Source organism: Embiotoca jacksoni, unplaced genomic scaffold (assembly GCF_022577435.1).
Source record: "Embiotoca jacksoni isolate LCO1_2020_lvr unplaced genomic scaffold, fEmbJac1.0.p SCAF_1, whole genome shotgun sequence".
NCBI classification, from domain to species: domain Eukaryota; kingdom Metazoa; phylum Chordata; class Actinopteri; family Embiotocidae; genus Embiotoca; species Embiotoca jacksoni.
Genome location: NW_027185229.1, coordinates 17,011,047 through 17,038,008, shown reverse-complemented (window position 1 = coordinate 17,038,008; position 26,962 = coordinate 17,011,047). Strand labels below are relative to the sequence as shown.

The 26,962-nt window shown below is 39.2% G+C and overlaps 1 protein-coding gene across 1 annotated transcript; it reads left to right on the top strand.

Moving 5' to 3' along the window:
• Nucleotides 1–250: 250 nt before the first annotated feature.
• Nucleotides 251–25,878, top strand: LOC138194856 (sodium- and chloride-dependent GABA transporter 2-like). Its single transcript, XM_069143878.1, has 15 exons — nt 251–434; nt 784–968; nt 1,311–1,445; nt 8,269–8,409; nt 8,920–9,007; nt 10,543–10,675; nt 11,318–11,452; nt 11,639–11,742; nt 12,284–12,408; nt 14,151–14,263; nt 14,366–14,503; nt 14,772–14,874; nt 18,747–18,847; nt 21,738–21,908; nt 24,373–25,878. The coding sequence occupies exons 1-15, from the start codon at nt 427–429 to the stop codon at nt 24,520–24,522; spliced, it is 1,830 nt and encodes a 609-aa protein (XP_068999979.1). The 5' UTR covers nt 251–426; the 3' UTR covers nt 24,523–25,878.
• Nucleotides 25,879–26,962: the final 1,084 nt, after the last annotated feature.

Sequence of the window (26,962 nt, the reverse complement as noted above, 5' to 3'; positions counted from 1 at the left end):
TTTTGGTATTGTTTTCACAGGAGTTGCGACGCCAAGCTACAAATTCCTAGTTGGCAGATAGCTGGAACCTGTTTACCACGACTGACCAAGCAGAGACGGCTCAGCTGCTTTGGTTTAGTTGCTAGCGACTGTTGTAATCTTAATGACTTAAGGTCCTCCTGTCACAGTGGAAAAATACAGAAGGGGAAGTGGCATTATCTCAGAACTTTTGTCAGAGCCAAACACTTTTTAAATTGAGACAGCGTTGTGTGCAGACCAATCCGACAGTAATTAGGTCATAGAGGAGCTACATAGCGAGTTTGTTTCTCACTTTGGTTCTGCCCATGACATGTTGTTTGCGTAGAGATCCTGCAGTACACCCAGCTGAGAGGAATACTGATCAGGGTGCTGTTGCTGGAAACAGCTCTGGGAGGAAGGGGCTTTGTAATGGCAGGGTAAGTGCTCATTGTGCTTTTTTTTTTTTTTTTTTTTTTTTTTTTTGCTCTGGACTGCGAAATGCATCGCTTTAACTCCAAAATGTGATCTCATAAGTTGCAGCTCTGTGCTAAACACTTGCCAGTAAAAAACTTTCCATTCCTGTTAATCCTGGAAGCTTTAGTTCGATGAATAAATAAATAAAGCTTATGTGCCAGTGCCAAATGATCAGCTGAGTAGTTATGTCTGTGCATAACGCAGAGCTACCAAGGTTTGACATTGTCCTATAAATGAGGAGGAGGAGGGACAGTGCATGTCAGATTTCATTGTTTCGGTAATTTATCTGCAACGTTTTCTGAACATGTCAAGGGCATTCCTCAAAGGAAACACCCTGGAGGTGGCTGGACAAGATAACAGTCTGGTGAAGAAGACTCAGCTGTTGGACCGCGGCCAGTGGGCAAACAAGTTGGAGTTCCTGCTGGCTGTGGCAGGAACCCTGGTTGGGCTGGGAAACCTCTGGAGATTTCCCTATTTATGCTATAAAAATGGCGGAGGTAAGCAGGATTCCCGCTTTAGAAAATCGCATACATTTTAGACTTTTACATCAATCAACTGCACCTAATCATAATATTATGTCAACAATTTTTCAAAATACACAAATAAAAATGATAATGAAAAGAAATTGCTCTGACTTTTCACAAAGCGTCTGTCGGTTAGAATTTTTTTTTCTCTTTGTATAACCAAATGCAACTCAAAGAATAAAGGAGATCATTGTTACGGCTAAATTTGGAACGAAACAATTTTGGTTAAATTGGCTAGAAAACCATCTTGTTAAATCTGGATTGTGTAAACTGTTGTTTGTGACATGTTTGTGGTGCTTGTCATGCTTCTCTCAGGTGCATTTCTCATTCCATACGTCCTATTTCTGCTTGTTTGTGGCCTCCCAATGTTCCTCCTGGAGACTGCCATGGGACAGTTCACATCTCAGGGATGTATCACCTGCTGGAGGCACTTCTGCCCTTTGTTTGAAGGTCAGTGTTTAAAAGGAACCGTATTATATACATTCAACAAGCAGTAGATGTAAAGATATCCCTTCATTCCCACAATTTGAATAATTATATTAATGTGTAGTATATGTACAGAAAGTAACTTGTGAAGGAAATGTGTCATTCTTTGAGAGCAAAATGTTTTAGTCATTTTTTTTTTTTTTTTTTTTTTTTTTTACCAAAATAGATGAAGATTGAAAGTGCTCATGTTCACGACATGTAACTTTCAGATAAATAAGTAACTTGGATTTACAGATACATGAATAACAAAAAAAATGCACTCAACAAAAATATAAATGCAACACTTTTATTTTTGCTCCCATTTTTCATGAGCTGAGGTAAAAGACATAAAGCATCTTTTATGCACACAAAAATATCATTTCTCTAAACTTTTGCTCATCAATTTGTTAAAATCTGTGTTCGTGAGGACTTTGTGACACCTTTGCAAAGGTAACCCAACCAATTGACAGGTGTGACACATTAAGATGCTGATTAAAAAGTATGATTATTGCACAGGTGTGCCTCGGACTGGTCAAAATAAAACTCTAAAATGTACAGTTTTATCATGAAATTTATTTTACATTATCAGCCACAATTTCCCATATGGCTACAGATATGCATGGGGGGGGATTAGCATCTGGTGTGAACACCATTTGCCTAATGCAGTGCAACAGCATCTGCTTCTGATAGAATTGATCAGGTTGTTGATTGTAGCCTGTATTGGTCCACTCCTCTTTGATGGCTGTGCAATTCTCGCTAGATATTGTTAAGAGTTAGAACACGTTTTAAATACGCTGGTCCAGAGCATTCCAAACATGCTTAGAGCTCAACGGCTGACATGTCTGGTGGTCGCAGGCCATGTTGGAACTGGGATGTTTTAAGCCTCCAGGAATTATGTACAGATCCTTGCAGCCAGGGGCAATGCATTATCATGCTTCAACATGAGGTGATGGCGGTGGATGAATGGTATGACAATGGGCCTCAAACTCTCATCACCATATCTCAAACTCTTTAAACTGTCCTTGGGTGAAATTGGGCCTAATAGTCCATCCATCATCTTCCGCTTATCTGGGGTTGGGTTGCGGTGGCAGCAGGCCAAGCAAGCTGACCCAGACTTCCCTCGCCCCCGCAACATTTTCCAGCTCATGCTGGGGGATCACGAGGCGTTCCCAGGCCAGACGGGAGATATAATCCCTCCAGCATGTCCTGGGCCTTCCCCGGGGTCTCCTGCCAGTTGGGCGTGCCCGGAAAACCTCCAGAGGGAGGCGCCCAGGAGGCATCCTGATCAGATGCCCGAACCACCTCAGCTGACTCCTTTCGACGCGAAGGAGTAGCGCCTCAACTCCAAGTTCCCTCCTGATGTCCGAACTCCTTACCCTATCCCTAAGGCTGAGCCCGGCCACCCTACGGAGGAAACTCATTTTGGCCGCTTGTAGCTGCGACCTCGTTCTTTCGGTCACGACCCAGAGTTCATGACCATAGGTGAGGGTCGGAACGTAGATCGCCCGGTAAACTGAGAGCTTCGCCTTCCGACTCAGCTCCCTCTTTTCACCAACACGGTCCAGTGCAGCGCCTGTTGTACTGCTGCAGCTGCACCGATCCGGTGGTCGGTCTCCCGCTCCATCCTCCCCTCACTCGTGAACAAGACCCCGAGATACTTAAACTCCTTTGCTTGAGGCAGGCACTCCGTCCCCACCTGGAGGGAGCAATCCACCGGTTTCCGGCAGAGAACCATGGCCTCAGATTTGGAGGTGCTAACCCTCATCCCCGCTGCTTCACACTCGGCTGCAAACCACCCCAGTCAGTGCTGGAGGTCACGGCCCGAAGAAGCCAACAGGACCACATCGTCTGCAAACAGCAGAGATGCGATCCGTAGACCCCCGAACCCGACGTGCTCCTCCCCCCAGCTGTGCCTAGATATCCTGTCCATGAAGGTCACAAACAGGATCGGCGACAAAGGACAGCCCTGGCGGAGGCCAACACCCACTGGAAACGAGTGTGACTTATTGCCGAGAATACGAACACAGCTCCTACTGCAGTTGTACAGAGCCCGGATGGCCCGTTGCAACGGGTCCGGCACCCCGTACTCCCGCAGCACCCCCCACAAAAACCCCCGGGGGACCCGGTCGAAAGCCTTCTCCAAGTCCACAAAGCACATGTAGATTGGATGGGCAAACTCCCAGGCCCCCTCCAGTAGTCTTGCCAGGGTGAAGAGCCGGTCCGCTGTTCCACGACGAGGATGGAATCCGCACTGCTCCTCTTAAATCTGAGGTTCGACAAACGGTCGGAGCCTCCTTTCCAGCACTCTGGCATAAGGTTTGCCCGGGAGGCTGAGTAGTGTGATACCCCCGATAGTTGGAGCACTCTCTCCGGTGCCAGACCTTGCCAGGTCTTTCCAGCCGACTCCCCCGCCGTCTGATCCAACTCACCACCAGGTGGTGATCAGTTGACAGCTCTGCTCCTCTCTTCACCCGAGTGTCCAATACATATGGCCGCAGATCCGATGATACAACTACAAAGTCGATCATTGATCTCCAGCCTAAGGTGGTCTGGTACCAGGTACACTTATGAGCCACCTTATGCTCGAACATGATGTTTGTTATGGCCAAACCGTGGCTGGCACAGAAGTCCAGTAACAAAACACTGCTCGGGTTCAGATCGGGCAGGCCGTTCCTCCCAATCACCCCCTGCCAGGTTTCTCCGTCATTGCCCCCATGAGCGTTGAAGCCTCCCAGGAGAACTATGGAGTCAGCAGACGGCGCCCTTTCCAGGACTCCCCCCACCACCTCCAAGAAGGCCGGATAGTCTGAGCTGCCATTTGGTGGATAAGCACAAACAACAGTCAGAGTCTTCCGCCCAGCAAACCGGAGGCGCATGGAGGTGACCCTCTCATTCTCCGGGGAGAACTCAACACATCGGCGCTCAGCCGGGGGCTCATGAGTATCCCCACTCCCGCCCGGCGCCTCTCGCCTTGGGCACCTCCAGAAAAGGATAGAGTCCAGCCCCTCTCCAGGAGCTTGGTTCCAGAGCCAGTGCTGTGCGTGGAGGTGAGTCCAACTATATCTAGCTGGTACCGCTCCACCTCCTGCACCAGCTCCGGCTCTTTCCCCGCTAGCGAGGTGACGTTCCACGACCCTAGAGCTAGTCTATGCTGCTGGCGATCGGTTCGCCCGGGCCCTTGGCCCGGCCTGCCACCCGGTATGCATTCCACCTGACCTCGATGCTTGTCCACAGGGTGGTGGGTCCACAGGGTGGCTGCTCCATGATGCTTCTTCAGGCTGAGCCCGACCGGGCCCCATGGGCGAAGGCCCGGCCACCAGACGCTCGCCGGCGAGCTCACCTCCTGGGTCTGGCTCCGGGAGGGTTCCCCGGTTTCCCTGATCCGGGCCAGGTGGCTTCAGTCCGTGGGCTGCTGTTCATCGGGGTCTGTATGAGCCGCTCTTTGTCTGGGCTCTCACCTGAGACCAGTTTGCCTTGGGAGACCCTACCAGGGGCTGATGCCCCGGACAACATAGCTCCCACGATCACTGAGCCACTCAAACCCCTCCACCACGTTAAGGTGGCAACCGGTGGGGGAGCGGAGGGCCTAATAGTGTAAAAACAATTTGTGACCAGTCCAGGGTACACCTGTGCAACAAACGTGCTGTTTAGACAGCATCTTGATATATCCCTCCAGTCAGGTATTTTAGTAAAGGTGAAGTGCTCACTAACAAAGGTTTTAACAACAGAATTTGGGAGAAAGAAAATCTTTTGTGTGCATAAAAATAGTCTTAAATCTTTTACTTTAACTCATGAAAAATGGGAGTGAAAAACCAAAGTGTTGCATTTATATTTTTGTTGACTGTACATGGCATAAAAATAAACATAATATTGTAAAAAAAAAGTAAAATAATCTATTAAATCCATGAAGACTATAAAAATAATTTGACAATTTTTGTTGTTGGAGGTCATTGAGGAGAGGTATTTGGCACATCTCACTGGCTCAGAAGAATACCCAAGTGTATTATCCACTCAAATATCAATTGACTGGTTGACTTGCGAACAAACGGGGAATTCAGTCCAAAAAAAAAGCTTCTGACAAAGCATACTTGTATGTAGTACTGAATGGACTGAATCAGCACAATTTGTCTTAAAAGACACCTGAAACCTGAGCCAAATTGTGCACACAAGTGTCTGTCTGTTGGAGTTGAACTACTCCATGTGACTGACTGTGTGACCCAGAGAAGAGTACTGACATTTAGACAAATCAAGGCATTAACTCCATCTTTTGACCATTTATGTTCCCACCAATATCCTGTATCCTATGTTGAGGCAGTTATAAAACACGGTTAGTTCTAACACGTAAAGGTGTTAATGTTGCCCTGAGGGCCAGATACTATACCTCCTGACCTGTTCCAAGTCGGCACCTTGTCATGCACACCTAATTAAATAATATGATTAATTTCACACTTTACTTCAGAGGCTCTTTTTACTTGCTCAGGAATGATGCTTTCACAAGCAGCTGGTATCATCTAAGAGGATTAAGTGCCATGTGATAGTATGTATAATGTGTAACATGGCCAAAGGCTAAGGCTGGTATCAATGTCTAATTTCCTTTATGTCAAAAACAAACATGCCTAACTGAGTTTCCCTATTTTACCCTGTATGTTGGGGCCAGTCTAAAGTAGTCCTTCATACTCGTTTTAAAGAGGTTAAATCCTTCCCTTAAACACCTGAGCAATGCAGCTTTTAGAAAACATTTATTAACACTTGTTAACAGTGTACCATCAAGTAATTGTTCATTTTGGCCTTTCCATGGAAATTGTTGACTACAAATATATGCTGTTCCAAATAAAATACTTCCCTCAGTACAGTAACAAATCGTGCTCTTACATGTCAGGACTCCTACCTGTGTAGTACTTCATTTTTGACAGGGTAGTGTTGTCTCAAATCACATGCCGCTGTTTTGCACTGACCAAAAATAACCACAGTCTTTGAATGCATCAACCGCCAACATATCTGCAGTTTTAATCATTTAACCCAGAAATTAACATGTTGTCATGCCCTCTGTTTAACACACTCAATAAACACACTGATGGTTTCTGTCCAGCAGTAGTATGGTGGTACTTAGTGAAAAATAAACACTTTTATGAGGTGTTCTGCAATCAGATGCCTAAGTTTGAAAATTCTTTAGTTTGGTGGTCCCACCCTTCCTCTACAGCAACTGTTTATGGTGAAAAGTGTCCAGTGTTCCACTCAGATTTTTTGGACCCTTTTGTACGGTGGCTCCAAGGGTCATTTTCCCCTCAAACCCAAAACATTTCACAAAACGCAAAAACATTTAATAAAATGAAAAAAACATGACACAAAATGCAAACATTTTACAGAATGCAAAAACATTTCATAAAATGTGTTTTTGTGTTGAGGGAAATGCATTTGTCTTCTTTGAAATATTTTTGTGTTTGACCTCAGGCTCACTGTAGTTTTGAGAGCATCATCCGTGTACTGCACTGCATGTTTCTGTACATCAGTGTTAACACACCTAGGCAATCAAAGTAGTGAGTGTTAGTACGTAAGTATGCCATTTGGAACACAGCAATAGAATATCACCAGAGGTACCTCCTAACAGAAAACAAACCAATCTGGATAACTAAAAAAAAACAAGAATGGTTGCCTCCAGGATGACACTGCTCTCAGTTTATTTTGTCATGTAGCAACAAGGTCACAAACACGTCACCGGTAAGTTAACCTGATCTGGGCAGGTTTGACATCTGCCAGAGTGGGAATAAACTTTACACCTTATAATAAATAATAAAATCAATTCATCCTTGAGCATGTAAACATTGGTATCTAATTTTAAGAAATCCCCTTTGTCATTCCCACCTCCGTGCTTTACCTTGGTGTCGCCTGGAGTTCTTCCCCTGACTTTCTCCACACAAACTTTCCACCATCAGATCCAAGTAGGCTGAATTAAATGCTGAAGGCTCAAAGTTGAATGTTTTTTATTTCCATTTAATCATAACACACATACAAGCTGTTGTCTTTCTCTGCATGTTTGTTTGCAAATTAATCCAAGATGTCTCATTCTCTGAGCTTTGAGCATCATTCTCCCTCTGTAGCCATACTCATTGATCTGACTTAAAATGGTCTGTGAACTCAATTGTATCTTGTTATTCTGATTTTACTCTGAGGTGATCCTTGCTGTTGTTTCTCACTTGTTTTTCTTGATTTTACTCATAAATATGCAGTCTAGTCTGCTGTTTGTGTTTCTGGGTCTAACTGTGCACCTTCTGTTCTCAGGCACAACAATTTTAATAGTAGTCAACTGTCAATTGAAGTTTTCTTGCTGATTTGATGAATAGAGTATATTTCTTTGCGCAATCAAATGATGCTTGAACTTTCTTCCTAGCCAGTGCCTTTCAACCAGTTCCAAGGTAAATGACAGTGGATTAGTGAAGTCGTTTATATTTAAGTGTGTACAGGTGCCCTCACAGAGTAAACACATGTCTAGGTTATCACATTAGACTTGTTCCACTAAGTATTATGATCTGAATTTACAGTTATATTTGTTGCCACTTTCCAGGACTATGTTTATGCTTTCTACAATGACAACCGGATATATTTATTTTCGGTGAAAATTATGCCGCTGTGCTTTATGGGTTTTTAATGGATCAAACATCAGTGTATTAAACGTTTTATGGAATAACTTCATTAATTTCATGGAAGTTTGCTGGTAATTTCATTTTGTAAACCACTTTATATGCTGCAGTGTTATTTTGTGTATACATATTAATAATCTGTAATGACTGCATCTCGTCTGTCTCCTCAGGGATTGGTTATGCCACCCAGGTAGTGATTGCATATGCTGCTGTGTCATACATCGTCATCCAGGCATGGGCCTTCTTTTACCTCTTCTCATCCTTCACTGCTGAGGTTCCTTGGGCCAGCTGCAGGAATACCTGGAACACAGGTAGACAAATGCTGTAATTACCTCTGTGCAAGGCAGATGTCTGAGTTTATGTGCTCCTAATCAGGATGTTTTGTCTAATCTCTTATAATTATTATAAAGACCCATTAAACATTTCTTTTTCCAGAATTATTAGAAAAGTGCTTGCCTTAGATAAAGTGGTTTTGTTACAGCCATGTAGCTCACAAAAGGTAAACAGTCACAAAAAAACAACACCACATCACTACTTATAAGCATCTCCCAAACCAGAACTGTTTATTCCAGCAGTCAGATGTGGTTAAGTGCCTGTGGGTTACGTGGATCGTTTTTCTTTTGCCGTGTTCCAATTTCAATTCAGGATTTTAGTCTTGGTCTTTGGACACATTTGGGGAACATTCAAATCTAATATTGGAATAAACACAGACTATTTTGTATTTGATGACTTTGAGAAACATTTATCTGCCTATTTGTTATCACATTACACTTTGATCAACTATCTCTTTTTTTTTGTTTGTTTGTTTGTTTCTTAATCAGAGTCTTGTGTTGAATTTGATCAAAGAAATGTGTCATCCAACTGGACAGCAGCTGCAAATGCAACAACGCCTGCAACAGAATTCTGGGAGTAAGTGTAATTCAGACCTGTCATAATATTTCATTTTCTAGGAGGCTAAACATTGCAGGTACGCTTTTGTTTATGTGTATGTTTGTCTTTCTTTTTCTTTATTATAAATAACTGGTCTCCTTTTACCAGCGCTGGTCCACATGTCAATGTCACAGAGCAGTCAGTCCAAGAAATTCATGAATATATTTTTGGGTCACTGGGGAGCAACATTTCCGTGTTGGTTGGCCAATAACTGCTTATTATTTCTCATTAGAAATAATAGTGTAGGGTCCTTGTTTGCACATTTGAAGGAATCTCAACAATTTTGCAAATGTAAATGTAAAATCCCTTCATCTATACCTCCTCAATGTTTAAAATTTCCGTCCACTAGTCAGTTTGTCTGGCTCTTTGGTCATAAATATTTCAGCAGCTATTAGATGGATTTACATTTTTTTTGCATTTATCCGCAGAGCATAAACGATGAATCCCACCACCTTTGGGGATTCCCTAACCTTTCCTATAGCGCCACAATTAGGTTAAAATTTTAAATTTGTAACGGACATTAGGGATGGATTCTAAATTTAAGTGTTCCCCTGACTTTTTGTGTTCTGCTACCAACAGGTCGTTGTTTTTTTAAACCTGCAGAGCGAAACTTTTGTCTCCTCCTTCAGCAAATGACAGTAATGTCAAAAACCCTGCCTGTCTCTCTGCTGTAGCCAATACTGTGGCTACTCTTGCTACAAAGAATAAACTTTGGAGAAATTGTAGATGAATAAAGTAAGAGATGTCGCAACCCCTGCAAAATGATCTTTTCTTTTCCAGAATTCGATCTATTCGGTCTAATAACATTCGGAAAATCTATATGAGCTTCGTGAGTGAATTACTTTATCACTAGTCAAGTTAGCATAGGGATAAACTGGAAGTTAGCAGTCCTGGCCGGTGGAAGTCACTGATGTGTATGCTCTGCCCATATACCTTGGCTTTTTTGCATTTATTTGGCCAGTGTGGGAAATACAGAGATTTACCTGGCGATGGTTGGTTTGATTAGCATTATGTGCGTTCAACTTGAACGTAATCGACAGCATTTATATGTTATGGTCCCTCACTATAGCTTTAATACTTTGGCTAATGGCTGAATATCTCCAAAACTAATGCCCTTCCCATCAGCCATAACCTTACTTGATATTTATTGCTAAATAGCAAACTAGACATTATCACTCTTGTCATTTCGATGGTTATGTTAAAATATGGAATATGTTAAAGAATGTATCTCTTTGACAGGTTTGTTGTTGCTCTTCGATGGATGACATCACTGATTGTTAAGTAGCATAAAGGTTTATTTTTGAGGTTTCATTTCTGTTTAGACGACTGTAGAAAAATCTCAATTACCAATGTTAACCTGACATTGAGCGGTTACTTCTGCAGGGCCAAAACCATGTGATAAGTCACACTGATGATATTCACTCTTATAATAGCCTTCTTTATTATTCTATGACCTAATGGAGATTATTCTTGAACAAAGTTCTCAGTGTTCTTGTCTCCAAACTGCTTTTCAGGAGACGAGTTCTGGGTATATCTGCAGGGATTGAGGAGATTGGTAGCCTGAGGTGGGATTTGGCCTTGTGCCTCTTACTGGCATGGGTCCTGTGCTACTTCTGTGTTTGGAAAGGCGTGAGATCCACTGGAAAGGTACAGCTATGTCTTTAAAATATAATTTATTCTGTAGAATCTGTCTTCTGAGGGCAAATTCAGTCAAAAGGTTTTGGGATGAGTATCAAAAGTATTCCCTCATTTAGTGTCTTGATCTTTTGCTCCTCCAAAATTAATCAAAAATCCAGGCTGACTTGGATATCAATTTGCTTAAATAGATCCCGCAGTACACCTGCATAGAAGCATTTCTTTTATTTATCCACTCATTTATTCAGATTTCTCCTTTGATTCGTCATTGGTCTGTATGCTGTTAAAAGGTAGAATTTCTGCTGAGGTATTTTTGTTTTAACATTTCAATGAAAACACCATAGACAATAGGCCACATGCACAAATATCTTAATGTGATGTTTGCTGTTAAAATTGTCAGAAGTTAGTGAACATCACATAAAGGCTTGGTTCAAGTTCTGATGTCACACTGATTTGAAATATGAATAGACCTGCCATTGTCATTAAAGTAGTGCTGCACCGTGACAATAAATCAGGTAGCAGTGTTTGACATGAGGTGAGATGACAATGAATTGTTTTCCTAAACATATCAAATGTTTCCTTTATGCAACATGTCCTTGTGATTTAACCGCGGTGCAATAAAAACATAAACCTGCCTTTGTTTTGTGTTGACAGGTGGTTTACTTTACAGCCACTTTTCCCTATTTGATGTTAGTAGTTCTACTGGCTCGTGGACTCACTTTACCTGGAGCTAAGGATGGCTTAGCTTTCTACCTCTATCCGGACCCCACAAGGTTGGTGGACCCTCAAGTAAGTAATAACGTCAGACAGCCATGATAATGCTACATAGAAGCCAAGAAAAGCTGCCAGCTTGGTTGCCTGCCACGTAATCCCACACCCTTTAAAATACCTGAAATTACCACGAAATCTATTTTCACTCTGGCACCAGGAAAACTGGTCAATGTTCACTAATATTTATGTGCTGAAATTTCTTAGGTTTGGATGGACGCAGGGGCACAAGTGCTTTTCTCTTTTGGGATTTGTCAGGGGAGTTTGACGGCTCTGGGCAGTTACAATCAGTACAACAATGATTGTTACAAGTAAGTGCACTCTGCTTTTTGTCCTTTTATATTCAAATACTTTACATCAAAGATTGGCCTGAGATTCTCGCAATGAATTTGTCTCTTGTTGCCTTAAACATAAAACCAAATTACAACTGCACGTTACAATTATTTTTGTGCAGTACTTTTACTAGCGACAGAAGGGAGAACTTAAGTTATACATTTTCAAAGGGGATGAGACGCAGTATAGTAAAAACTTGCATGTAGTCATGCAGATCTGTTTCAACCGGCATGATCCTTAGCAAAGCAGAATAAATGAAGACACATAATAACAGCTGTTCAATATAAAGACAGTGTGTCATTGCATATATATCTATACATTTCATACCACTCTCAATGTATAAATAGATTTCATAGTACTGTAGAAATACTGCCTAAGTTTCTCCTTGTCACTTTGGGTCTTGAACATTAGAATGGGTTTTAGGAGCTTATTTGTTTTACACAGTGGTATTAGTTTTTAAAATGGGTTTTATGCTTTGCTATTTGCTAAATACTTTGTGTTTTTTGTTTGTTGCCTCAGGGACACATTTGTCCTATGTTTGGTTAATGCTGGGTCCAGTTTCGTGGCAGGATTTGCAATCTTTTCTGTTTTGGGCTTTATGTCCTACGAACAAGGACTGCCAATATCTGAAGTGGCTGCTTCTGGTAAGAACTTCACAGCTTCACCACACTTATGTTACAGTAAATTTGTATATATATATATAACTTTCAGTTTACATGAAGAGCCTCTCCCAAAAAGTATAAAGCTTGTGGAGTCAAGAGTTTGGGTGTTGTTTATACTCACATTTTATAACTTTGACAGGCCTGATAGCTGAAAAATTTATATTTGTGTGGTTTTAATATGTATAGCCCTTTTAAATTGGTAATTTTCAACATAATTCACTGAAGGATACATTATCTATTATTTATCAGTAGACTGAACAAACAAATCCAATCTTCCAGTGGACATGCAATTGTCTACTTTTATCTTGTGTTTCTAAAATGTATATGTTGATTTAAATGATTAATACACAATATGATTTGGGGCATAGAAGATAGTTGCATCTTGCACTTTACCTCAAATACAGTAATTGTAAAAACTCCCTTCTTGGCTACTTTGAAATAGCTTGGCTCCAACCATCTATTTCTCACAGCTTCAGTTGTTGCTGTGATTATAGTCTGCAAGACTTGTTCGCATAAAGTTCGCTCAGCCATTCATCAATCAGTGACCAGATGGAGTGGCTAACTGTGATGATGTTGAACTTAAGCATTTCTAAATGTAGTTCCAACAATGGTGACGATGGTTAATCTAGATAAAACAATATGCACAGTTGTAGCAACGCTAGCAAATATCAAGGAATTAAAGCCAGAAAATTAACAATGGACCTCACTCACCAAGAGAAATTTCTTCTTAAAACTCATTTACGCCGTATTTATGAAGATTCTGGCATTCACCAATGTGTTCTTATTTGGGATTTTTTTTCTTGGGTAAGAACAAAATCTACGCACACGCAAAAGCACTCATGCATATCCAAGTGCTTAAATGTTTGTGTCAAATAATAATTTTTTTTTGCATTTCCTTCAATTCTACAGTTTGACAGTAACCAATTGCTTGTTTGTAAATTAGAATGAATTAAACTTTTACAGTGTGATTCTTTATATAGCTATTACAATGAATCTCAAGAGGGACACACATCACTAACAAAACAAAGGCGCTTCAGCTAGGTTTTACTTTTTTTATTTGTTTTTTAAATTCATTTCTTGAAGTGTTTCTGGGATTGTAACCAGTGTTAAGGCTGTCTGTTAGTGTTTGGGCTGTTCACTCCTGGATTTCCAGGACCGTCTGACATCAGACGTGGGGCAGTTGAACAGGATCTAGGTTCAAGAAGTATGGAAGTGCTGCTGCAGTAGGGTAGAGTCTATGAGCTGCTCGTTATTTTTACTCAATTGTTTTTGTGCCATTCTCATAGTACAGCGGTCACTGAATGAGCAATCCCATCACATGCATCTTTTAAAAAATTGTTTTACATCCAGTACTTACGCTATGCTATTTAATATGACAACGCTTTTACTGTTCACTTCCTGCAGCAGCACCTCCGCTTCAGAACTACTTTAGTTGTTTTTTCCAATGGAGCCTGGCCAGACGCATATATATTCACACAGTGAATTTTGGTCTGGTAACATCAGGGTAACCATTAATCCTAAATTTGAGGTAGAAGTAGTAAACATCATAATGTTATCATATATGTATTATTAAAAAAAAAAAAATGGGGGTGTCACATAGTAACTGGATTAAGGGGGCTTCACACAGTGTTTCTTTTTCTACAACCTTTATCTAAGTTGCACTTTACTCAAAAGTTTAAGTGATTGAAGTAGTATTAAAAGAATAAATATGTCTATACACACAGGACCTGGCTTGGCATTTATTGCCTATCCAAGAGCAGTAGCCATGATGCCTTTACCTCAGCTGTGGGCTATATGTTTCTTCATCATGGTCATCTTGCTGGGTGCAGACACACAGGTAAAATAAAACCGTAGCAGTGATAGATCCTCACTTTAGTTTATTATGTTGTTAGTTTTTGTTTTTTACCTAACGTATTGCATTGGGTTATGTCTCTGGCAGTTTGTGAGTCTGGAGTGCTTGATGACCTCAGTCACAGATATGTTCCCCACTGTGTTTCGACGAGCTTATCGCAGAGAATTGCTGCTGCTTTGTCTCTGCTCTGTTTGCTTCTTTCTTGGCCTTCTTCTCGTCACACAGGTGAGAGCTCTGATTGGTCTCTCCGACAATTGTTTATGTTTATGGTCTGTTCATAGATAAATAAAAGCTAACCTGAGTATTGTCCAATACTGATAACACTGATAACTACATGTTTTTTTTTTTACTTAATATCTGTCCTGTAGCATGTTAAAATGCTCTAATGTAATACTAATTAAGCACAACTGAGTTTGTACACGTGTGTGTGTGTGTGTGTGTGTTTGTGTGTTGTTTTTGTGTTGATAACTATCAGACCTCTATCTTCCTGCAGGGGGGCTTGTATTTCCTTCAACTCTTTGATCATTATGTTTGTAGTGGCAACAATCTTCTCCTTCTTTCAGTGTGTCAGTCGATAGCAATCGGATGGATATATGGTGAGTCATTATGAAATTAAGTCAAAAGTAAATTGACTCAAATTCCTTATATGTTTACACATATTTGCCTTATAAAGCTGATTCAGAATATTCTACATGAATTAAAAATGTACTTAAGACTGCTTTTATTTTTATGCATGTTTTAACTGTCTTCTACCAAATCATTGAGTGATCTCAAGCCTGGTGGTTGGTCATGTAGTTGGACTGACGTGAAATCAATCAATTGGATGACATGCTTTGTGGAGTACAGATCAGAGCTACTGAACCAAAAGATCATAAACTAAGGCCACATGAATAAACTATGTCTGTCGGGCACTGACTCAGCAGCAACTTACCAACAGCTTTACTTTCGAACACTCACCATTGAGGAGCAGCTTTCTCTTTAGGCTCAGTTCAAGAGGGCATGTTTGTAGTGTATTCATTTGAGGCTCACAGCGTAAGTAATTAACCATGTACTGTGATGTGAATATGAAAAGGGAAGCTCTAAACCAGGTCACCCCTTTGTTGGAAGGGGTGAAGTTGCTGACTATGCACTGTAATATCCGTGACTGAAATCCAGCCAGGGATCATTGCTGCCCATCTTTCCCTCATTTCCTGTCATCTCTATTATTGTTAATTTAATAAAGGCATAAATGTCAAGAAGAATTCCCTCAGTAACCAGGAGAATGTTACTATTCTTCTACAATAATTCCAAAAGGAATTTAAGGTCTCGTAATGCATGAACTAACGCAAGAAACAAATCTAACTGTTTTTGTTGCTGCAGAGAAACAGGACTGATCAATATTACGGACCAATTTTATTTCATCACAGATATCTTTATTTTCTCATAACTAACAAGAAATCACAGTACAAAATGCTCCCTTACACATTTTGTCCAACAGAAACCCCTTACAACCTTGAAATGTGCCACTCAGTACATATCCTTCATAATTTTTTCAATAGCCATATTTGAAGAACCCCTTATCAAGAGATTTTTACATCATGTGTTTATATTAAAAAACAAAAAGCCAATATTTTATATCAGGTGGTTTTTCAAAACACCTAAATATTGTTGGTGTTGGTAATAGTGTTGGCCTCAAAGTTATCAATTCATATTGCCACAGAAATGGCAGAGTTATGCTTTAAAAACAATGTTAATGTATGTGTCTATTAATTACTACACTGAATTGGGTTAAAGGTTGTATCAAGCAGCTGCAGAGTGCAGCTGTGCACAATCACTGTAAATATAAAAAAACCAACAAAAAAAACAGTCAACTTTTTAAACAAATACATTTTTTAGAGCTGATGTTGGCTGGGCTTTAAACCACCTGAATGTGAATGAATACAAAAGATCTAAGAGCTCTAGACATTCACTTTATAAAAACACACCATTCATGCTGCCCCCCCCCCCCCCCCCCCCCCCCCCCCTGTCGAGAGGGATTTAAATGCTGCCTAGCAGGGGATTTTGGTTAGGGTGAGAAAAGTTTGATATGTGAAGGGGTTGCGTTAGTGGAGACCGTTCCCACCACTCAAAACTGTTTATTTGCTTTAGTTTCGTAAGTATAATATGTAATTCTGCTGCCATTGATACTTAATAATAATAATGTTTAACTTGCCCATAATAATAATAATAATAATAATAATAATAATAATAGTAATAATAACTTTATTTATATAGCACCTTTAAAAACAGAGTTTACAAAATGCTCTACAGAGAAGCAAAGCATAGTCATACATAACGTCAATACCGGTAAACATTTAAGAAAACAGGAGGCAAAAAAGACCATACCATTAAGGTAATGAATACAAGAAAACCAAACTAATAACCAAAACGAGCAAATGGAATAGAAAACAAACAAATAAATAAATGAATAAAATAAACAAACAAAAACAGGGGAACAAAAAAACTGCATAAAAGGGCATAAAAGGACGACATCACTTAAAAGCAATTCTATAAAAATGGGTTTTAAGAAGTGATTTAAAAGAAGTTAATGATTCTGCAAGCCTTATCTCCTCAGGTAGGTCGTTCCAAAGTCGAGGGGCCCTAATGGCAAAAGCACAGTCACCCTTTGATTTAAGTCTCGACTTTGGAACGGCCAGAAGGGCCCCACCGGAGGATCTAAGGCTGCGAATTGGCTCATATGGGGCTAACATTTCAATAATGTAGCTCTGGGCCAGACCCAGGCGGCCTTAAAAGTGATCAACAAAATTTTAAAATCAATTCTAAAACCAACCAGGAGCCAGTGGAGAGAGGCCAGAACTGGAGTTATGTGATGTCATCTGTTAAGACCAGTAAGAAGCTTAACTGCTGCATTCTGGACTAGTTGGAGGCGGGAGATAGATTTTTGGTTTATGCCAGAAAGGAGGGAGTTGCAGTAGTCAAGTCGTGAGAAAATGAGTGCATGAATTACTTTTTCCAGGTCAGAGTGTGACAGTATGGTTTGATTCTGGAGATGGTTCTTAATTGAAGGAAGCAGGACTAGACCATTTTTTGATCTGTGTTTCAAAGCTTAACTGAGAGTCAAACATTACTCCCAAGTTTCTGGCAACAGGTTTTAAATAAGCAGACAGAGGACCAAGTTGACTCTTCATGAGACTGGTGTTATTGTTTGCGGAATTGAACAATATGACTTCTGATTTTGAGTTGTTGAGCTGAAGAAAGTTTTGAGCCATCCAACAGTTAATGTCAGAGAGACAATCTAAGACAGCAGCCAATAAGACAGTGGTGTTATTTTTTTAATATGCTTACGATGTATGAAAGTGATTAGTATTAAATTTAAAATTAATAAGGCCCCTTTGAGTGGTCTCAAATAGTTGTAAGGCAAAGTATAACACTTTTAATGATTCATAAGTACCACACTACATCACTGAAAGATAGCAAATGTAAAAATGAAAGTACTTAAATTAACTCGTGTAGGTCCAAGGGAAACTTACAGGAAATCAACATCAATTTAGGCTCATGTTGGGTCAGAACTTTGTCTATTCAAATATGTTTGTGATTTGGAGATAGTGCACATTTTCTTCCTTGTGATTGTAGTCTGGAAACCCTGTTTACAGTAAGATTTTCTCAGCCACTCTAAAGGGTGGACCAATCAGAGATCAATAGTGATGACGTTGAAGCCAATAATTTTCTGAAGCTTTGGAGCAGTAGTAGACTTTCAGCTAGTTTTGGCACATATGATTGTCTGTCTCAGGTCTATGATGTGTAGGATGCAATGTCTGAAGACGATTCTATATGGAACAAGGCCAGTGGCAAAGAGAATTTAGGTCTGGTAGGACCATGCTATACATTATCAACATAGCCACTAAATTTAATGTTATGAACCCGATTTAATCTCAATAAAAATGTTAAGTTTTAATATCAGGTAAACTTTTTTTTAATCTTTCACAATGAATATATCTAATGATAATGTAGTCATTTATTAATGGTAAATGTTAACACTGTGAAGGACATCATTTGTATTTAATGTAATAATTATATAATGTATTGGTTAATAATTATGTGAGTATAAAGAAGAACATTCAGTCAGTCAGGTGTGAGGAGAGTGGGCCGTCAATTAACATGATCATGGTCATGATAAACTTAAACATAATGTTTTAATGCGTAATTGTTAAAAGAAAAAAGTAACCTTATCGATGGGTCGACTGTAATAACTATGCAGAGAACCACTCTGTCTTTTCAGTATTTGGTTATTTATACATTTATTGCCGACATTTCATTCACAACTTTCTAAACATGATCCTGCTTAATATGAAAATGTGATTTGCAACATGTGATGTTGAATGGACTTTTACTGTAGGTACAAACCAATGTTTTTGGTTGTACACACTGTCTTTTTATTTCTAAAGATTATCATTTCAAACAGGCCATTCATTTTCCATATTCTCAACAGGCGCAGATCGTCTCTATGACAACATTGAAGACATGATAGGTTATCGTCCATGGCCTCTAATGAAGATTTGCTGGCTTTACGTTACCCCTGCTGTTTGTCTGGTGAGTAAATCTCTGTTTCTAAACACACAACTAGTCTGATTTATTGGTGCATGATGTAAAGAAAAGTGTATCTTTTCCGTGAGAAAGGTAAAGAACAAATTAAAGTTAAAACATTCTTTTTGGTCATTTTTGTGTGCTAACAGACTAAATTCAACACTGTCTTTACATGCGAGTCATTGAATATAAGTGACAAGTGAGGAAGAGATGCAAGTGAAAGAATTGAGGATTTAAAAAAATGTGACCTGAAAAGGTTTCCTGAGGCTTTCATTCAAGACGAACAGGCAGATTCTGTGAGGTGACGGTTTGCAGGGCTATAGGCGCATTCTTCGATGGTGCATTTCTACAGAGACAACATTACCTACTGTGAGGTAATGCCTAAAGTGTGGGAGGAAGGGATACACATAGCTGTCTATGTGTTTCTGTTTTATAATTCAGGAGACATAAGACATGTTGATATTAAACAGAAAAATGTGTTTCCTGTTTTTTACACATTTTGCAATCAATCTCTCCCTACAACCTCCTTCCTATATCAAACTACCTCTGAGGTAAAAAAAACAAAAAAAAAACAAGATCAGGGAGGTGAGATAAATCCAATGCTGTGTTCCAAATGGCATACTTACAAACTAACACAAACTAATTAAAGTGCATAAGTTCTTTCACACTGTACTGAAACATACAGTGCACTACAATTACCCAAATGATGCACTCAGAACGGTAAAAAAAATAAGTGTGAAATGCTGGATACTTTCCACACTGAACGGTTGCCATCTTGGCTACGTAGAGAAAGTGGAGGAACCACCAAAATAAAGAATTTTCAAATTAAGGCATCTGAGGAAGTTGCCGTTGTTGTAGAAAACTGCACAAACGTGTTTATTGTTTACTAAGTACCACCATACTTGCTACTGGGCAGAAGCAATAGGTGTGTTTATTGTGTGTGTTAAACGGAGGAAACGAAAACATGTTCAGTTCTGGGTAAAATATTTAAAGCTGCAGATATTTTGGCGAGTGATGCATTAACATGCTGTGGTCATTTAAGGTCAGTGCAAAACAGCAGTGTACAATTTGAGACAACACTACCTTGTCAAAATGTCAGCACTACATAAATATGAGTCTTAACATGTACGATCACTACCTGTTTGTGTAGTTAGGGAAGTACAGTGCATCCGGAAAGTATTCACAGCGCTTCACTTTTTCCACATTTTGTTATATTACAGCCTTATTCCAAAATGGATTAAATTCATTTTTCCCCTCAAAATTCTACACACAATACCTGTGCTGTGCTCGCCATCCAACCTGATGGAGCTTGAGAGGTCCTGCAAAGAAGAATGAGAGAAACTGCCCAAGAATAGGTGTGCCAAGCTTATAGCATCATACTCAAAAAGACCTGAGGCTGCAATTTCTGCCAAAGGTGCTTCAACAAAGTATTGAGCAAAGGCTTTGAATACTTATGTACGTGTTATATTTTTATTCTTTATTTTTAATAGATTTGCAAAAGTTTTAAACAAACTATTTTCACTTTGTCATTATGGGATATTGCAGGTAGAATTTTGAGGAAAAAAATGAATTTAATCCATTTTGGAATAAGGCTGTAACATAACAAAATGTGTAAAAAGTGAAGTGCTGTGAATACTTTCCGGATGCATTGTATGTCATTTGGAAGATTTGCACATTAACTCTTTATGGTTTAGGCAGCCAAATCTTAAAACAGATCATTTCTCCAACACTTTCTCCCAGACTGCCACAGCTTCTTAACCTTTCCACGTAGACAGTACTCGTGGAAACTGACCACCAGAGATAGCCACAACAGATTTTAGACAATGCTTGTGCTTCCATCAGACACGCCACAGAATATTTTAGATGCTAAAGTGTCCAGTCAATTTTTAACAGAAGCACAGAGAAGATCGGCCACGCAGGAATTCAGACACAGGGAAATCATAGAGATTACAGTCAATTTTCAAAATAAAACACCCTATGCAGGCCTTAGATCCCATATCACATCGCTACACCAACATCTACCCCCCTGGTCTTCTATGCAGGAGAAGAGATGTCTTCTCCTCCTGCTAACAGGCACTTTTTGTGAAATATAAATTAGTATTTCTTTTTAATAACTAAAACACTGTCAACTGTATTAACTATGTCTGAAGGCTAAAGCACAACAAAAGTAAACACAACTAAAATGGACAAAGTAGTACATAAAAGATTTCAAATCAGAAATGTTAAAAGCAGGACGTTTTACATTAGTCACAGTAACGATGTTAGAAAATAAAGCAGACAATGCACAGGCAATTTATTTCTTGCAGTTATGTTCTTTAAATATAACGGTCTAGAAATATAATCTCAATCCTCTTCCACTGAGCTCTTCATAAAGTGATCTAAAGACGTTTCTAAAGACCAAGACCGGCCTTTAATGCTAAAAAACGAATGAGCGTTACACCTGCATAGATTTCCTCCCATTCATCCACAAGAATATAATAAAGTGCACTGATGGCTGTTGCGCATTAAGGTTGGCTCATCATTGACATTTAAATGAATCCCAAAGGCTTTGGATTGGTTTGAGGTCAGGGCTCTACGCGCGCCAGACATTTCTTAAATGGCTAATCATTGTACATGAAGGCACTGTCACATAGAAACAGTAAAGGGATGTTTACCAAACTACCAGTTAAACTAACAGTCTGGGTGTAGGGTTGTCCTTATACATTTGGCCATTTAGTGTAAATGCAGTTTGACAAATCTGAAGTGCAGAGACCTCAGAGAACATCACTGGGCTTGTTTTGAAAGCGAATGATTTGATTAGACATTTGCCAAACGTGTCATCAGTTAATTAAATGTTGTTAATGAACAAACTTCAGTGAAAGTCTGTGAAAGTAACTTTTGTTGTTGTTGCTGTCAGGGTACTTTCATCTTTTCTGTGGTGAAATACAAGCCTCTCAGGTTCAACAAAACCTACGTCTATCCCACCTGGGCGTATGCTTTGGGCTGGTCCCTCGGACTGTTCTGCGTTCTTCTGGTTCCTCTGTGGATCATCTTTAAACTTACTCAGATGAAAGGGACAATATGGCAGGTAGGTACTCTGTAAAGAAAAAAGTATAATCAAAACACAATTAAAGTCTTTTGTGACCACAGTATTTTGATCGGTTTATATCAGTATGACAACCATTTTGATTTTAGCCATTGGCCATTTTAATGGTTTGCACTTTTCAACTTGTGTTATGACTAAAAACTGTGATTTCTCGTTTTAGTATTAACCTAGAAATTGACTGTCAGTTTCATACCTTAATTCTTGCCCATTGTAAATTTGTAGACTTTTTCTGAAGAGATTCAGAGGGGGAAAAGAAGGGCAATAGGTATAATACTGTGTGGCTGCCAGTACACTTTGACCCAATGTGTAACCTGAAACAGCTAAATACAACCAGACAATATTTGTTCCCTCACAGAAAAAACACATGAGTTCCCCATGCTTTCCACATGGAACACATGTAATCACATGTATGACACATGTTTACCACATGTGCAACATATGATAACATGGGTAAAATATGTGGACGAGTTTTTTACATGGGAATCTACATGGGCTTCAGACAGTAAAACATGAAAATGTCCCAAACCACATCTTTCCCATGGACAAAATACATGTTTAATTTGTGAACAATCCCATGTGTATGTTTTTACATGTGATTACATGAGTTTTTACACATGTGAAATTCATTTTCTGTTAGGGTTGAACTGCTTTTACTGCTTTAACTTTATTTATGTTTTACTACGCTGTAAGGGACCAGGGGATTTAACAGTACAATCCAGTCATAATGAGATTTAACAGTTACTTCTTGTTATTACTGTTCTTACTGCTTTAAGGAAACTTAAAATTAAAAAAAGAAAATTAATTAATGAAATACTGTTTTCCACAGGGAATTAATTTTACATTAGTTTTATGGTAGAGAAGAAGACAATATAGAAAACAAGTTAAGAACTACCAACTTCCTTTTTTCAATGACTGTAACATCATGTGAGGGGACTGCTCACTGCTAGAATAAAGAGTCACCACAAAGTCACACGCAATACAGATTTCAGCAGAAACCCAGCTACAACAAAGATTAGAAACTATTTAAAACTGCGTAAAGCCATTAGAAGGTGATACTCAGAGGTTTTTTTTGCCTTTTTAGAATTATGTTTCAGTTTCACACAGGGGAAAATACATTGTGAAGTGACTCAGTACGTGAGATTCTCACAAGAAATGTGTGGCTCAAAAAGAGATGTGCCAAAGCCCAAAGACGATTGCCAGTCAGACACGGAAACAGAAGCCAAAATATCCTGTTTGCCACTGTGTGCAGCACAATCATACAGGTCAGCAGACTGTGGCAGTAAAATAGTACTTTTATGTTTTTAATTGGTTAGACATTTTTGACTACCTCTCAGAACTGATAACCTGTCCTACACTTTCCCAAATAAGCATACTCTTTGCCCCACATTTGGTTTATTGGGCTGTGGTCACCCTTAACAAGTATTAGACTTTAAGTTGTAAAAGGTATGCTGGGCAAGTAGATGCAGCTGCACATGTTCCCAGGCTTGACACAATACTCAACTTGACACTGATGACCCTTAAAAATGTGAAAAGTTAGACGTTAGTAGCCAAAGCTTTTCTTTGCCAGCTCTGTTTAAACATATAAGCTCATATCTTTCCCACAATTTTGACTGACAGCTAAGTCTGACAACACACATAGTGGACATGTTATTTTTTCAGTGAACACTTTGATTTACACATTGTTCAAAAACTACTTAAAAAAAAGTATTCCACACCCAAATACATTCATGTTTTTTTGTATTACACTATCAATTTGTTTTTTTCAACTCTATTGGAACACCTAGGAACAAACACCTGCTATATGCACTCTAACAGAATTATAACATTTACATGTGCGCGGCTGAGCTAACACAGAGTTCAGCCAAAAAGCTGAACTCAGCTTTTGGCAAAAACATCATCCAGCAGTGCATTGCATTGGCCAATCAAATACTGATACATTCCTGGTGGAGTACTCAAAATGCAAATATGCTGGTGTTGCCTATAAGTGCCAGGATGGCCAAACACCCAACTATTAGAATTTGACTGATGGAAATACAGGTCAGGGAACAGAGAAAATTAGACAGCATTTTTCTGTTAACGTGAAAAGTAAGGAAAGATCAGGGGATCACCAACATTATTACAAATCATCCTGAGGGGTACATTAATATCTGCACCAAATCTCACGACAATCCATCTGATAGTTATTGAGCCATTTCTATTAAAAAACAAAACACAAATGCCAAGTTAATTGTGGCATAAGGGGAAAGGTCAAGGGATCAAGCATAGCAGATTGTAATATTCCTCCCTCAGCGTTTTCTATATTTGTTTTCCTTCATTTTTTCACATTTGTGGAGTGTGAGAACACTGACAAAGCCATCTTCATTGTTTGTATGTATTCCTCGTGACTGGTTTGTGAAACCTATAGTTTGTTTAATTTCAAAGGACTGAACTGATGCTGTGTTCACAGAACCTCAGGCAGCTTTGCCGCCCTGAAAATAAGAAGCACAGCACAGCAAAGCAACCTGAGCAGTGCCCTCTGAACCCCGACAACACTCTGTTGCCTTCTGCCAATGAATACAAGGGAAGTGGTGGGGTCGAGATGGAGATGCAAGTGTGAGAAACTAAACGTTGTTGTCATATTTTAAATGTGATGGGGTTTTTTTGTTTTGTTCTTTGTATTTTTAACTCCAGGTTTTGCAAGATAAGCAATGATGAGTAATATACTCTGATGATTTTCAGGTCAAGTCTAAAATCGTGGGTCTTTACGCTACCAGTTCAGCATAAGCATAAATGAGTGGTTTAACTGTGTGCAGATAATACAACCTGACACCAGTCATATGGATCTGACAGGGAGGTTTTTACCCCTTGATAAATGTTTGCACCACTTAGTAGGGGAATACTGCCAGTCAAATATATAGAGTTGCAAAGTGAGATTAATTTTAAGCCTCAGGGTTCCAAAATTGTATTTCTTTACTGAATATTTTAGGTGCCTCCCTGCTGAAGCACTTTCAAAGGATTAACTCTCCCATTTGAATCAATAAGAATACTATGAAATCTAGTTAACAAGTAAAACGCAAATAGACAACGATAAAACAAAAACAACTGGAGAGAAGTCCACCACAACTACCAGGGAGCATTGCGAAAAATAAATATCCAATTACTGAGCAGACAAATTCTGTTGCTTGCAGGTAGCAACATTTTTGTCCATTCACCATGTGAATGCATTCTTTAGTCTAAAACACTTTGCTTTTGGATTTTGTACACACTTTGGATTAATTCAACAAATACAAAGCAGTATATTTTTCTAGTTATAAGCATACTGACCGTTGTGATTTGATACCTCGCTTCTTCTCCATAGCAACAGCTGCTGAGGGTCCTGGGTTCTGTTGACCTAAGGCCACTGAGCAAACTGACATATCTAAAAATGATAAACGTAACGCTACATATCAATAAATAACCCTGTGTTCAAGAAGAAGATATTATCTGGAAAAAATTATGTATAAATTATAAAATGAATAATACTTCTTGAACCTGCAGCTCTGCCTACAGAAACCGTTTTGATAGATGATAGATTTAAAATGTCTGAAGTCATGCAAACACAATATTCAGATTCATTGAAATGCCATAGAAATGCTCCATGACAGCTGATTTCTAGAAAATAAACACAAAACACCTGACAACAGAGTGAAGATGCTCCACTAACGCAGCTAAAGTAGCAATACTCTTAGACATAATGTGTTTAATGCCAGTGTGAGAAATTAGAACTGCTTGTAACCATGTTGGACATGGAGCACCATTTGATTAATAATTGCACAGTTTGCAACTACACTTGCAAGCTGGTTTTCCAAGGAGAACATAGCTCGTCTGTAGCAGGATTAACAAAACATATGCACTTTGTTCTGGTAATTAAAGTGGATTTGTATGAGTGTTGTAAAACATTCAAATGCTATCCATACTCTGAGAAATCAATAAAAAAAAATCTTTCAAACTGTGTGGATCTGATTTGTGTTGTAATATCAAATTCATATAGCATTATATACAAACAGTCTAGTTTTTACTGTGTTGTCCTGGACTGGACGTTATTTTAACAGGACAATCTATAAAACGGACTTCTCTGAGTGCAGGAGGAGCATAAACAAAACTCAACAGTCTCCCCACTCTTGTGTTTTTTTCACAGAGAAATTTAAAACCTGAAAGTATATTGAAATCATAGTACCACAGCAGTAAAAAGTAAGTAAGTAGTTACGCAAGCTTAATTCTGAGATGCTTTACTTTAGTATCATATTATGCTACTTTATCCTTCTACTCCTGCACTGCATTTCAGTGGGAATTATTTTTCCTTTTACAACACTATATTGAACAGCTACACTTTCTGGAAATTTTTTTAGATTTTTCATACACGCCATGTTATCAGTTTGTAACGTGTAAAGAAAATGGGTTAAACTAATCCATTAATTCTAATGCAATGAGATAGGCTATGACAGTATATCATGAGATATCTTGAGAACGCCATAAGAAAATGTCTTTAAATTCGGCACAAACGTTTACTTGGATTCAACGATGAACTGGTTAGAATTTGATGTTTAAAGGTAAAAAGGTCACTGTGACCAGATAAAAACAGCCTTGTGGCCATAACTTAAGAATTAATATGCCACTTATGATAAAATTGCCCACAAATGTCAAACAGAATTAAATGATAAAGACAAGACAAGAACCACCCCCATGCCTCATCATTTAAACTGTTGTCATCTGGGCCGCAAAATTGCCCCCTATATTTTGCAAAAACAGATCCAGTAGGAAAGCTGAAAAGCCCATATAAGACATTAACAAACTACTGAAGCCCCTGGAAGATCAGTTTGCTCTCTGAGAAGGATCAAAGATCCTGAGGTGCCCCCTACTGTGACTTTGAAATACTGAGCTGCACAAAAATAGTCCTCAAGGTGAAGAAATGATGGAAAGGCAAAACAGTGATTTAGAAATTTGATACTTATAGGAAACACTATACTTGGACTTGGATAGGTCAGGGGGAAAGTATTGCAAGTATAAATACAATGTGG

Excerpts from the sequence above, each read along its gene's own strand:
- LOC138194856 (XM_069143878.1), top strand. Across the intron at positions 969-1,310 it reads ATGCTATAAAAATGGCGGAG|GTGCATTTCTCATTCCATAC; the intron begins GTAAGCAGGATT and ends TGCTTCTCTCAG. Across the intron at positions 8,410-8,919 it reads CAGGAATACCTGGAACACAG|AGTCTTGTGTTGAATTTGAT; the intron begins GTAGACAAATGC and ends TTTCTTAATCAG.